This window comes from Cucumis sativus, chromosome 3, assembly GCF_000004075.3.
Source record: "Cucumis sativus cultivar 9930 chromosome 3, Cucumber_9930_V3, whole genome shotgun sequence".
Taxonomy (NCBI): domain Eukaryota; kingdom Viridiplantae; phylum Streptophyta; class Magnoliopsida; order Cucurbitales; family Cucurbitaceae; genus Cucumis; species Cucumis sativus.
The window spans coordinates 23588899-23603366 of NC_026657.2; the positions used below are offsets into that span (position 1 = coordinate 23588899).

A 14468-nucleotide genomic window follows, 5' to 3' on the forward strand; every position below is an offset into this window, starting at 1 on the left:
CCTAACGCTAAAGCGGTTGGCTGAGTCTCCTTGCGTATATCGTGCTCATCGTCGAGTTTTGCTCTTTTCGCCTAGAATCTTGGGATAAGAGCACTAAAATGCAGTAAAACAGGGATGAAGTTTTTTTGCATTAAGCTTCTCATCAAATTGCCTACTTTTTCCCTTTGTTTTCTTCTATTTTCATGTGATAAGACTTCATTATTTTACTTAAGAGGCTACGATAATTTGTATTTCTACTAGTTATCAAAATAAACACTCCATTCAATAGCTAACACAAATATAAGAGCTCCCATTCATGGCTTCCTCTAGTCACATGCAAAATGACATCGTTAAACGACCATATAAATTATTGGGATACCAACCGTATTTTGATTATTTGATAAATTTCTTTATTTTTAATTCTTTTACACACAATCTTAATGTCGAACTCGATCGAGAGTAACCGAGAAATTTTGTTGAAATAGTTTTTTTAAAAAAAATTTACAATGGATGTGAGTGTTGAACTCGGTCGAGATTTACCAAAAAAAAATAAAACTGCGGTTTTCTAAAACAAAAGCGTGCGTTCATCGTCGTCTTCCTTTCATCCTCTACTTCCACTCGCCATTGAGACCGCACCAGAACTCAGTGTCAAGTATCAACTCAACCATGCGGTGCTACTTCCGCTCCAACAGATTCAAAAACATTTCACTCCATACCCCAATTTCCATTGTCCCTCTTCGTTTCATCTTCGCCGTCGAAACTCCTCTTCAGTCCTACACCGTCACGCCGCCCATTAAACCATGGCCGCAGCGTCTGTTTCCCAACCGCCTCGTCGCTATGATTCGTCGCCAACAGAATCTCGACCTCGCCCTTCAAATCTTCCACTACGCCGGCAAATATCACCCCGCTTTTACCCACAACTACGATACCTATCATGCCATCATTTATCGTCTCTCTCGCGCTCGAGCTTTTGAACCTGTCGAGTCTTTGCTCTTGGAATTGCAGGATTCTGGTATCAATTGCAGTGAGGACTTGTTCATTACTGTGATTAGAAGCTATGGGCTTGCTAGTCGGCCCAAAATGGCTCTGAAAACGTTTCTACGTATTCAAACCTTCGGTGTTCGACGCTCGGTGAGGTCGTTGAACACGTTGCTCAACGCTTTGGTGCAGAACAATCGGTTTTCTTCGGTTCATTTGTTGTTTAAGTATTCCAAGTCCAAATTTGGGGTTGTGCCTAATGTGTTTACTTGTAACATTTTGATTAAAGCGCTTTGCAAAAAGAATGATGTTGAGGGTGCACGAAAGGTGTTTGACGAAATGCCTTCCATGGGTATTGTTCCAAATGTGGTTACTTATACTACAATCTTAGGCGGTTATGTTTCAAGAGGTGATATGATTGGTGCCAAGAGAGTTTTTGGTGAACTTTTTGATCATGGGTGGCTTCCTGATGCGACTACTTACACAATTTTAATGGATGGGTACGTTAAGCAAGGTAGGTTTACTGATGCTGTCAAGGTGATGGATGAAATGGAGGAAAATGGGGTCGAGCCAAACGATATTACTTATGGAGTCATTATTTTAGGTTATTGTAAGGAGAGAAAGTCTGGTGAAGCACTTAACCTGCTTAATGATATGCTTGAAAAGAAGTATATTCCAAATTCTGCACTTTGCTGTAAGGTGATTGATGTTTTGTGCGGTGAGGGTAGGGTGAAGGAAGCTTGTAAGATGTGGGAGAAGCTTTTGAAGAAAAACTGTACTCCAGATAATGCTATTACAAGTACTCTTATTCATTGGCTTTGTAAGGAGGGGAATATATGGGAAGCAAGAAAATTATTTAATGAGTTTGAAAGAGGCACAATTTCAAGTTTATTGACGTATAACACGCTCATTGCAGGAATGTGTGAGATGGGGGAGTTGTGTGAAGCCGCTAGGTTGTGGGATGACATGTTGGAAAAGGGTTGTGTGCCTAATGAATTTACTTATAACATGCTGATAAAAGGATTCCTTAAAGTTGGTAAAGCTAAGGAGGTGATTAAAGTAGTGGAGGAGATGTTGGATAAGGGATGCTTGCTGAACGAATCTACTTACTTAATATTGGTTGAAGGGCTCCTCAAATTGGGAAAAAGAGAAGAACTTCTTAATATTCTTTCAATGATTATCTCAAGTGGAGCTGTTGACTTTAAAGCGTGGAATTTATTTGTACCACATTTTGTTTCTAATGTGAATGAACAGGCAAACATTCTCGAAAAAATATTGATCGAAACTTTTAGGTAGAAATTCTTTACACGCACAGATCTACCCATTGTGTTGCCCTGAAGGTTTAGCATTTCATGTAGAGAATGTTCTGTACGTTGAAATATTAATCCGTTCTCTCTTCTGGCCCTCAAGGTTAAGTGAAAGAAACTACTAAAACCAGTTGTTTGTTTGCTCCAGATATTGATTGGTACACCATCTCGGATGAATAGGGTGTGGGCCGTGTTATTGAGATATCCTTTTGAACATAGTTGACAAATGTAAAGCACAATTGGGTATTTATTTTTTTCGAACGGAGGTTTTTCAGATGTGTGATGTGCCCATTGGGGTGTACAAATTTTCTCATCAAGGTACATCCAAAGGAATACAAGTTGTGCTAGTATTTTTATAACATACATTGTGGCTTATTCGACGTGCAAGATATCTTCTGTGAGGAAGTTGATTCTTGACTTATCTAAATGTCACTCATTGTAAATTTAGGTCTCTCTTGACTACTATGCTATGAGAGTCGGTAGGTTTTTAAGTTGGATGACCTCTCTTTTCTGACCCACATTACAAGTTCGCTACTAGCTCCAATGCCATGAGGTCAGGGAAGTACCTACAACCCATCTTCCATTTTGAAAAACTCGATAAATCTTCCAGGTTGACCTCTAGCACATTGTCGAGGGGTGAGACTGAAATCTCTCTAGAGCTTCGATCACTCCTTCCTCTTTCACACCTATTAGAAGCATCCCGGTTGAGTTCAGAAACCTTCATTGGGCAATTCTTACTGAGGCAGGCTTGAAGGTAGATTTGGAGTCTTTTTGCACTTGATTGAAATAGCTTTTAAATAGATTTATTTAGACTTTATCCCGATAACCCTTTCATTTTTTTGTCTAGTTTTTGGAAAATTCTATCTCTCTCATTTTCCTACAATGTCCCATTTTCTTAATTACAAGGGTTGGATTCCTAGGCAATTCAAAAACAAAAGCAAGTTCTTAAAAACTCTATTGATTAGTTTTTCAAAATTTGGCTTGATTTTCAATACATTGGTATAATGTAAGTAAAAGCAAGAAATTTAGGAGTGTAAACAGGGCTTTAGTAATTGAAAACAAGTATGAGCTGTGAACCTTGGAGCTTTGTTTGACTCAATTGTGAATTAGCTTTTCTTGGTACAATTCTTTCTTTTTTTCTCAATAGTTCACTTTTTATTCGAGTGAATGGTACCTCTTTCACAATGTTTGATAGTTTTTCCATGAATAAGCTCTTCAATCCCTTGTCTTTAACCTGGCTGTTATCCCTATAATAATAACGGTCTTTTCCATTGCACAGAAACGTCGCTGAAAACCCTAAATTGCATTGCGGAAGGCTACCGCGACGTCGTGAACGACGTTGGCAATCACGTTACGAAAAACACGTCGGAGATACTTTCTGCAACGCATCTCGACATGACGTCGAGAAAGGTTTCCCCCGCCCACGACCCATTACGTCGCATAAGGCTTTCGCGACGTCGGCGTCGTGGAATATATATATATATATATATTTAAATACTTTTATTATCATTATTTAGGCATTAATAAAACTTAATGTAATAAACTGATTAAAATGAAAATATTATTCATTATGAAATGAAATAATACATTAAATGTATTCAATACAAAAAATTAATTACATAAAAAAAAAACTTCAAGTGCAATGGACGTCAAACCTGCAAATAACATGAAAGTATTGTTAATTAGAATATCACATATGAAAAGTTAAACAAATTAAATATTGAAAAGTGTGTATCCAAGTGATCACGGGCCTCTCTGTGTCCGACTCATCTCCTCGAGTATTTTCTTCATCTCTTTCATCTGTCGTGCATGCTCTACCATTTGTCGATCTTGTTCTGCCATTTGACGATCTCGCTCTTCCTCCCTCATGCGTTGTTCTTGGAGTATTCAGTTAGCGTTGTCAAGGCTCGCTCTGAGTTCGCTAACCTCTGCTATGTGTGCCTGGTAGTCATACACACTGGAGGAAGAAGATGAAGCGGCAGTCCTAGACTTGGATTTTGGACCCAACCAAGATATTTTGAGTAGTCCGGTCGTCTACCCAAAACTGTCTCGCATATCTTATTCTCAGTAATTGGTTCAGAACCCTCTGGGGCGGGCTGAGACTGCAGTTCCACCATATGATTCTACACAATAGATAAGCTTGTAAGTAATTTGAGAGATGACTTAAAAACATAGAATTAAAGGTATAACTCGACACAATCTAAAACTTACAAAACTGTTCTCTGCAGCTGGTGAAATGAAATCGCCACTATTAGGCCGTGCAGTTCAGTGAACTCTACTTGTCGCTGGAGAAACGACTTTGTGCTGCTCCTATGGTTGTAAGGTTGTCGCACACTAACCGTCTTACACATATTTGATTGCTCCTACATTCCAAAAATGATAATGATCAAAAGTTATACTTTCAAAAAATAAAATAATATTGTAACATAAAAGTATATAAATAATTACCTGAAACTGTCGAGTGATGTAATGGTCACATAGAAAGTGCCAATCTTTCATCCGATTTTCCAGTCTCGGGGTGGGTTTGCTCGTGCTTCTTTAAGGTTACTAAATTTCTTAAAATGGCGATGATTAATTGCCCTGAATTCCTTCCACACACTAAGCATCTAATGCTTAACAAACCAATTTAGTGCTCGATCGTTAAGATCAAACATGAAATACTGCTACAAAAGAAATAAAGTTAGCAATGGAGGAAGCAATTAAGTTAAGATGGCCAGTCGTATCGATGAAATTAGTTGTTTGGAATGCAATGAGCACACAATTATGATAAATGCTCGCATAGTTATGGTAGTTTTTTTACCTTGTAGTACCGACTAAAAAATGAATTTAGTATGAATTTTTTTTTTAAGTTTTCCATAAAAAAAAACAACAATAAAAAAGGAATTTAGGTTTTCTAAAAAACTTAACCCTTAACTTAAATTTTATAGTCGTCTATTTCACTTAGACATATTAGATATGTTAAAGCAATTACTAGGCAAACAATTTATTTAACTGATAGAATGCAAGCATTCAAAACAATATAAAAAAAGTAGATGATCCTAATTGCTGCAAGTATCATTGAGTTGTAAGGTTAGCTCATGAAAAGAAGATTGAACTAGATGTTGATGAAATAACTCAAACAAATCACGATATAGTGCAAATAACTTCAAGTCAACATTGCCTGCGTCCTATAATAAAAAAAAAAAGCTTTATCCAAAATTTAGAACCTTCAAGCTTATAGTTCTTCTATTCCAGTAATAGATTCAAAAGAAATACACCCAAAACAAAGACGAGTATGTTGAAGATGACACATGTGGATCTTTATGACTTGTCGAAGGAGATAAAAATTTGGTGTCGTCCAAAAGGTGTTTTGCTTTCATGCAAATTATAGAAGACATGGTAAGAATAAGAAAAAGAAAAGAAAAGACACGGAAGTCTAAGCTCATTAAGGAAGAAGAGACGATTTCCCCCAACCTCGACGACTTTAACTTTGGCAGAATTCTCCCAAGAAAAAAATTATATTTGGTACACGATCTTGAAAAAAAATTGTTGGCATATTCGTAAACTATCGTTTAGATTTGGTTACACAATCGATTATTTAGAATAATAATTACCCAAGCATATTTGTACTCTATCGTTTAAATTAATTAGTGTTTCTTCTATATATTTTATTATGGGTGGGTGGGTTTTTTCATTTTCAAAATTGTTGTAAATATTTATGTATTTGTTATATTTTTAAAAAAAACCTGATCTATATATATATATTTCTTTTGATTGGAGGTGGGGTAGGGAATGTATTCCACATCTTTAGCTCCCAAAATGTAAACCGGAGTAAATAATCTCACTCCCTCCCCAAATCGTCATGCATTGGAAGATTGATGGGTCTGGTTCGGGACGGTCCCAGCTAAATGTACAACTCTCTAGCTGTGTGAACGACTGAGTGTCTCTCTCCCTCCAACTCCTGTGCATTTCTTTCTTTATCCCAACATTTGGACAAAATTTCAAATCCAAATCCAAAAATCACATTACAAATTTGAGATTGGGAGATTACAGCCAAACAAATATCTTCCCATCAATTCTTCATCTTCACTCAGTTTCAACCTTCTACTCTGTACATTCATCCACCTCAAACCCTAAATTTCGGCTTAATCTCAACCTTGTATCTAGTTATACTCACCTCCCATGGACCTTTCTCCTTTACTCCACACTTTTCTTCCTTCCCCCTCACCCTCCTACTGTTCTTCTTCCTCTCATCGGCCCCTTCTTCTCCTTTCCAAAATTTCCGTTTCTGCGCCCAGAATTTCCCATTTTTCGAATTCTTTTAGCCCAATTCGTCGCTGGAATGTTTGTTCTGCTTCAAGCTCCGAAACCCTTGTTGCCGGCTCGCGTAAGGAAAATGGTAAGACTGGAGAAGCTGTTACTAAGAAGGAAGATGATGAGTTTGGAGATTTGAAGGCTTGGATGCACGATAATGGGCTTCCTCCTTGCAAGGTCATTCTTGAAGAAAAGCCTTCGCATGATAAGAATCATAGGCCTATACATTACGTGGCTGCCAGTGAAGATCTTGAGGTGAATTTCTGCAGATTTTTTATCCGGGGTTTTCCTTTTAATTGTCAATTCGATTCAATGGTTTCATGGTGGAGCTTTTTATGGGGTTATTCTTTTTCAGGTGGGTGATGTTGCATTTTCGGTTCCGAATTCTTTGGTCGTCACGCTTGAGAGAGTTCTAGGAAATGAGACCGTCGGTATGATTTCTTCTGTCACAAAACATTTTAGTGATGCTGCTGCTTAGTTCTTCAGATTAATGAGGAAGTTTAAAAGTCGCTACTGGAGACTAACAAGTGAAATAAATTCTGTTTTCTGATCGTGGTTGGTTTGTAGCTTGGAAGTGGAATGTTTATAGTCTTCATGTGGATTCAACCATGCTATGTTTTTTTTTTTTTTTTTTTTTTTTACTGTATATCAAACGTTTTTGCTCTCGTTTTAAGACTTGCTTTATTGGCTCAAATTATTAGTGTTCCATTTGCCAGTCAACCCCATAATAAACTAAGTTTTACAGTGAATTTGGAAGCTGGAAGGCAATCTTGATTTAATAACTTTGGCTGTAATGGCTGTTTGGATTTCTTGCAGCCGAATTGTTAACTACCAATAAGTTGTCAGAGTTGGCATGCTTAGCTTTGTATTTGATGTATGAGAAGAAACAAGGAAAGAAGTCTTTCTGGTACCCTTACATTAGAGAGCTTGATCGTCAACGTGGGAGGGGCCAGCTAGCTGTAGAGTCACCTCTTCTTTGGTCTGAAGATGAACTTGATTACCTCTCAGGCAGTCCAACAAAGGTAGCAAAACAAGATTGATAAGTAAATTATTGTATGTCTAGTTCACCATTACTCATTCTGAGTTGGAAAATTTCTGCCTAATATTTGTACTTGGATGGATCAGAAAGAAGTTCTTGAAAGGGCTGAAGGAATTAAGAAGGAGTATAATGAACTCGATACTGTATGGTTTATGGCTGGCTCTCTGTTTCAGGTAATGCCCTTATGTAATTTGTTAAACCATTCGATGGAGGAAAAATAGCAGCTTTTGTTGAGTATAGCAGATGATCATTGATTCATTAAAGCTAGTTTTTATTGGGAAATTTGCAGCAATACCCTTATGATATTCCAACTGAAGCATTTTCCTTTGAGATTTTCAAACAAGCCTTTGTTGCAGTTCAGTCATGTGTGGTGCATTTGCAGGTAATTCAACCTTTTTAGTTTCACCATCCCTCAATGCTTTTTAACTTATTTTTGAAAACTGGTTGAGATTATTAAATTGTTTCTAGCGGGAAATTGGGAATGCATCAGTTTTAGATTCGATTGTTATGATTTATTTACGATCTAGATTTTTTTTCTATCATTACAACTACTGCAGTCAGTGAAATTATGGGCATAAGCAACCAGCACATACGCCTCCATGATTCTCACAATTTAAAGCCCATTTTTACCTTCATGTTCAATTAGATTAAATGTTTCTATGAGACAAAGATTCATGCACGAAAGAATATTTTATTTGTTAACGGGCTATAGAGTTGCCTGATATACTCAAATTACTAACTTTATCGGAAACGTTCCAAACTGACTGTGGACAAGAATTTATTGTTTTCTCTCTTTGAGATGTCTGTTCTTGATTTAATTTGCTTTGGTAAAATGTTCTTGTATCTATGGAAAGGATAGTTGGGTGGCTGCCAAAGAATGTAATTTTCTGTGCATTTCACAAATAAAAGAACAACCCATTACAAATAAAGTAAAAATAATTTTGGCAAATATAATACCACCAATACAAAAAAGGAAATAATCAACAATCCCCCTCAAGGTGGTTTGAAGATAGTAGCATTGCTAGCCTGTCAATCAATTTGATGAATTGCCACTTTGGAAGGCCTTTAGTTAACACATCTGCAATTTGTTCCATTGTCAAAAGATAGGTTATGCATGTTACTCCTGCATCGTTCTTTTCCTTTATACAGTGTTTATGAACATCAATATGATTTGTCTGGTCATGAAGGATTGGATTGTGGACAATTGAAATTGTTGCCTCGTTATCCACAATAAACGTGCATGGGCATTGTCTAAGTGATTCTCAATTCTTCCAATAGTCTTCTTATCCCTATACCCTCACAAATACCATGGGCTAAAGCTCTAAATTCTGCTTTTGCATTGCTTCTTGTAACCACACTCTACTTTTTTACTTCACCAAGTAACAATATTTCCTTCAACAAAGGAGGAATAACCAGACGTGGATCTTCTATCAGTCGTGCTACTTGCCCAATCAACATCAGTGTAAACTTCAGATGATCATGCTTTTTAAACAATGTCTTTTCCGGTAGTACCTTTCAAATATCTTAGGATTCTATAAACTGCATCAAAGTTAGCTAGCCTAAGAGCATTCTTGAACTAGCTTACCATACTAACTGCAAAAACGATGGCAGGACGTGTGTGAGAAAGATATATGAGTCTCCCACAAGTCTCTGGTACTTTTCTCTTTCCTTTATCTTATTTTTTATTGCAGCTTCCAATTTCAGATTTTGCTCAATGGAAGTTTCTGAAACCTTGCAACCAAGTAAACTTGTCTCTTGTAACAGATTAAGAATATACTTCCTTTGGTTGACAAAAATGCTGCTTTTGGACCTAGCAAACTCCATGTCTAAGTACTTTAAGGTTCTTAGGTCTTTGATTTGAAAATCATCAACTAACTTTTGTATTCACGAAAGTCAGTCTTGTCTCATCATTGTTTGTAAGAATGATATCAACATAAACTATTAAAACCATAACCTTGTCATTTCTTGTATGTTTATAAAACATTGTATGATCGGCTTGACTTTGGCTGAATCCGTAGCTCGCGACTATTTTCCAAAGCATTCAATCTAGGTTCTAGGAGACTGTTTAAGTTCCGTATAATGATCTTTTTAACTTGCACACTTTCTTAATCTCGAGATCTACCTCAAAACCAGGTGACAAGTCCATAAATACCTCTTCTACAAGTTCCCCATTGAGAAAGACATTTTTAACATCCAGTCGATAAAGCCGGTCAATGTCAACTGCAACTTACAACAAAATTATGATAGATTGATTTTAGCAACTGGAACAAATGTTCTTGATAATCACTCCATAGGTTTGAGTAAACCTCTTTGCAACCAATCTAGTCTTGTACCTTTCAACACTACTATTAACTTTACATTTCTCCGTGAGCACCCACTTGCATCCTATTGTTTTCTTATCTTTTGGTAGTTCAACTATGTTCTATGTGAAATTTTGTTTCAGACCATTGATCTATTCCATCGCAGCTAATTTCCAATTCAAATCATTCAAGGCCTCATGTATATTCCTTGGAACAAGCAGGTTGATTATTTTGGATGTGAAGACTTTATGACTACCATACAATCTATAATAAGAAAGATAGTTCGCAATTGGATATTTGACACAATTACAAGTACCCTTCCTATGGTTAATTGGAATATCAAGGTCAGAGACGTCAAGTAAGGAATTGTGAAAAGAAGAACCGGGAGAATTAGAAGAAGTAGAAGGAGAATGTATGTTATATGGATCTTCAGAATCATATATCGAGGTATTAAATTGGTTTTTCGATAGATCAAGTGTCTGTTCTCGATTCCTTTGAGCCAAGTTTCTTCTAGTGTAAATCTGTAGTTCAGGTTTTTAAGTGGTCAAGTCAATCTGTAGTGTTTCTCACCATGAAGAAGAACTCTCCACACCTGGCATCAAAGAATTAGAATTCATAATTTCAAATCAATTATGTTGGGGATAGGTTGGTTAAGTGTCTCAAAAAATTATCTTCAAGGATGTCTCCTTCTAAAGAGAATTTTGGCTAAAAAGGGTTGATTTTCCGACACATCCATACTCAATATACTTTTTGGGCGAAGGCTCAAAACATTTGTAAGCTTTCTTAGGGGAAATAGCCTACAAAAATGCATTTAGTAGCTGGACAACCCACCTAATCCATCAATAGATGGAAGAATGGTTTTTCCAAGAATTTGACCTCAAATCTCATCAAACTCAACATTGACGCCAGCAAGGAGCTTGTAAATATGACCGTCTTTTACAGTTTACCTGTAATGCTATTGATCTTCGGTGCACTTACACTCGTATGTGTCAAAGAGATCTAGGTCTTGCAAAATATTTTTTAGTGATTGAAAGTATTGTGTCACTGAATTAGCTCCTTGGTCATGTCCTAATTTGAGATTCAACTCAAATATCTGTGATCGATTGCCTAGATCAGGGTACATTTGGGTCACACTATCCCACAGTTCCTTGTCGTAGAGTAGCACACGTAATTACAGTCGATGTTTTCAACCATGGAGTTTTCAGCATCCCATGCAGCAAACAAAGGGTCGTCTGGTTTTGGGGCAGTTTTCTCTCTGATAACGTAGCCAATTTTTCCTTGTTCACAAATATACAGTTTAACACTTTGTGACTAACAAAGAAATTGTCTCCATTAAGTTGGATCGTGGTGATTTGGATAGTGGGGCAATTGGAATGCACACGATTGTCGACTTTAGCCATTAGTAACTTAGTATCCAACATAGTCCAAGCAATAAAGATAAAAAATGGAGAGAACATATATGAAAACACCAACCAAACTCGTCACCAGCAACGGACAGCACAGAAAGGGGCGACCAGCAAGGACCACGGCAAACGACGTCAAAGAAAAAAGAACACCAACTTACAGCAAGAAAACGCAGCTGCTGGCGATGTCCAACGAGTGGTGGTCGGTGACAGCGATCGGTTGGAGTATTTCAACCAGCGGGAACAATCGTCGGGGTGACAGAGCACGTGGGCGGTGGCGGCGGGCTGTAAGAGTTTTAGGGTTCTTTTGGTTTTGAAAAAAGTTAACGTTTTTTTTAAGGTTTCAAGAACCTTCACTGATACCATGCCAAAAAATGTAATTTTCTGTGTATTTCACAAAGAGAGAAGGGTATTCTTAAATAGAACAACCCATTACAAATAAGGAAAAAATAATTTTGGCAAATATAATAGAACCAATACAATAAAATATAATACAAAAAAGGAAATAATTAACAGTAGCTATATCACTATTTCATAAGCGGTATCTGGTCCATGGCTTCTTGCCAATATTGTATCTAACTTCTATTTCTATTTGTTTTCCATTGTTACAAGTGTTTCTTGCTTATAAGCTATAACTAAATTAAGAAGTCTTTCTTATTATATATTTTAAAAGTATGCTGTTCTAGATACCAAAGTTCACCTAGTTTCTTCAGAAAGAATTTTTGTTAAACTTTTCTCTGTTCTTAAGAAGTTTTTAAATTGATTATCTAAAGGCTTTTTTGAATGCAGAAAGTAAGTTTGGCTCGGAGATTTGCTTTGGTTCCTCTTGGCCCTCCGCTGTTGGCTTATAGAAGCAATTGCAAGGCGATGTTAACGGCTGTTGATGGTGCTGTGGAGCTAGTGGTTGATCGTCCATACAAGGCTGGGGAATCAATAGCTGTTTGGTAAGTTTGTTACATGATTGAAATTGTGCGATTTTTTTGCAGGATCGCTTAACTATTAATGTTTGTGCACCCTATTTTTAATTGATTTTGCAAGATTTTCATTCTTGTTCAAACTCTTGAGGACAGGTGTGGGCCACAGCCTAATTCAAAATTACTCCTAAATTATGGATTTGTTGATGAAGATAATCGCTATGATCGCTTAGTAGTTGAGGTAAAGCTTTGTGTTTGTTTGTGAGTGATATTTTGGAGGAAGGTCTCGTAATGTTCTTGTCCTTAGTGTTTCAGGCAGCTTTGAACACTGAAGATCCTCAATATCAGGATAAAAGAATGGTTGCTCAAAGAAATGGCAGATTATCAATACAAGCATTTTATGTATGAATTCAAAATGCTGACAGAACTGTGAAGGTTTTAAGTTGTACTTAATTTGTTTCATGAAATTTTATTTCTGACTCAGGTTTATGCCGGAAAGGAGAAAGAAGCTGTCCTAGACATGCTTCCTTATCTTCGACTTGGCTATGTTACTCATCCTTCAGAAATGCAGTCTGTTATTTCTTCTCAAGGTCCAGTCTGTCCAGTAAGTTTTTCTTGTCCCCACTATTTCTCTTTGCTGGTTTGAGGATTGGATCTTTAGTAGAACCTTTTAAGTTGAAAACTCTATAATATAGCATGTGTTTTAAGTATTTGATAATACAACATTTAGTTGTTTCTTTTGGGTAGAAACTGTGCTTCCAGTAAGAAAAATGAAAAAAGGAAAAAAAAAACACACACACAAGGACATGAGAAAAGAAGTCTAAACAAAAAGCGACCAAAACTAATAACAGAAAAGGACTCCAATAATGATGCCTAGATTCAGATGCTTGTACACATCAATTATATGATATGTTGATCACCAGTCCAATCTCTGCATCTTTCTTTTACACAGTTTTTATAAAAGCACTTGTAAACTTGTAAACTAATCTTGGAAATCCACCTATGATGAAACGTTTCTTTGTAGGTGAGCCCCTGCATGGAAAGAGCAATGTTGGAACAAGTTGCTGACTATTTCAAGAGACGACTGGCTGGCTACCCAACTACCTTGAGTGAAGACGAATTTCTGGTAAGGCCTTTGGTTCTTTTTTTTTCTCTACCTATAAAATTCTTCACTTTTGCTTACCCATCTATTTGATCAGCTGGCTGATGGTAATTTGAACCCAAAGAAGAGAGTCGCTACCCAGCTTGTTAGGTTAGAAAAGAAACTACTTCATTCATGCTTGGAAGTGACAATTGATTTCATAAATCAGTTACCGGATCACACTGTATCTCCCTGCCCTGCTCCCTATGCCCCCTTATTGAGATAAGTAAGGTAGTTACATATCACTTGTGTTTATTATGGAATTTCATATTATTACGGTTGTACTAGTTTCATCATCTCTTTCCTTCCACTTGTAGCTGTAGATGTTCTTCCAGCAGCGGTACGTATGTCTGTTTTATGATATCGCAATTCCAAGCAAAATCCTCCATCCCATGATGAAGCTGAAAAGGTCAGTACGAACTCTAGTAACTCAACGGGTGTATGATTAGCATACCGTTGGTTGGTTTGAGCTGGAGAATTCTGAAAATCCTGCTTATGCTGTTATTTGGCAGGTAAATCTAAATAAGCTGCCCCACTACATGGGATGGCTGTTGTTTCTGAGTGGTCAGGTATTGAAGATAATGACGAAAATAATGACTATAAGTTCAAAAAGTTTGGAGGCCAAGGATTTGAAGTTACCAAGTAAAGCCATCTTCCTTCTCTCCTTTAACATTCGTGGCTTTACTTACGGTCTCTGATACTCACTTTGTCCATTGCACCCTGTAAATAACCAGAACTACTCCATTCTTCTCTCAATGGATCCCCTTCCTTTTCTATATATCTTCTTTTCAATATAACTAGTTCTCTTTGGTAATGTCAAATTTCTTGGATAAAATTCAACAATCATAACTAACAATAGTGGAGAATGAGATAGATTTCTTTTTTTAACTGACATGTACTCATTCTTTGATTGAGTTTCGAAGTTCAATCCCAACCTGGCATCTTATTTGGTTAATCTCACATCATCTCCGCAATTGTACTATTTTTCCCCTCCCTTTTGATGTGAAAGGTTAAAATGAAAGGACCATTGTTTTCAAGAAAGCCAAACGTTTAATCTAGCATAGTCGATCAAACGGGTGATTTTCTCGCCTACTATAGATCCCATCCTACCCCC

The 14468-nt window shown here is 37.0% G+C and overlaps 2 protein-coding genes across 3 annotated transcripts; both read left to right on the forward strand.

The window, feature by feature from the left end:
• Positions 1-341: 341 nt before the first annotated feature.
• On the forward strand, positions 342-2639 carry LOC101208567 (pentatricopeptide repeat-containing protein At5g16420, mitochondrial). The gene has a single exon (XM_004145668.3). The coding sequence runs from the start codon at positions 646-648 to the stop codon at positions 2251-2253; it is 1608 nt and encodes a 535-aa protein (XP_004145716.1). The 5' UTR covers positions 342-645; the 3' UTR covers positions 2254-2639.
• A 3436-nt stretch (positions 2640-6075) lies between these two features.
• On the forward strand, positions 6076-14248 carry LOC101218155 (ribulose-1,5 bisphosphate carboxylase/oxygenase large subunit N-methyltransferase, chloroplastic). Of its 2 annotated transcripts, none has more exons than XM_031882886.1 (13): positions 6076-6812; positions 6913-6988; positions 7374-7579; positions 7683-7769; positions 7886-7978; positions 12089-12243; positions 12370-12454; positions 12529-12615; positions 12698-12817; positions 13238-13339; positions 13413-13580; positions 13672-13763; positions 13867-14248. In XM_031882886.1, the coding sequence occupies exons 1-11, from the start codon at positions 6426-6428 to the stop codon at positions 13578-13580; spliced, it is 1566 nt and encodes a 521-aa protein (XP_031738746.1). In that variant the 5' UTR covers positions 6076-6425; the 3' UTR covers positions 13672-13763; positions 13867-14248. The 2 variants fall into 2 exon arrangements, with proteins under 2 accessions (XP_031738746.1, XP_011651569.1); XM_011653267.2 differs by having other exon boundaries at positions 6078-6812; positions 13413-13585.
• Positions 14249-14468: the final 220 nt, after the last annotated feature.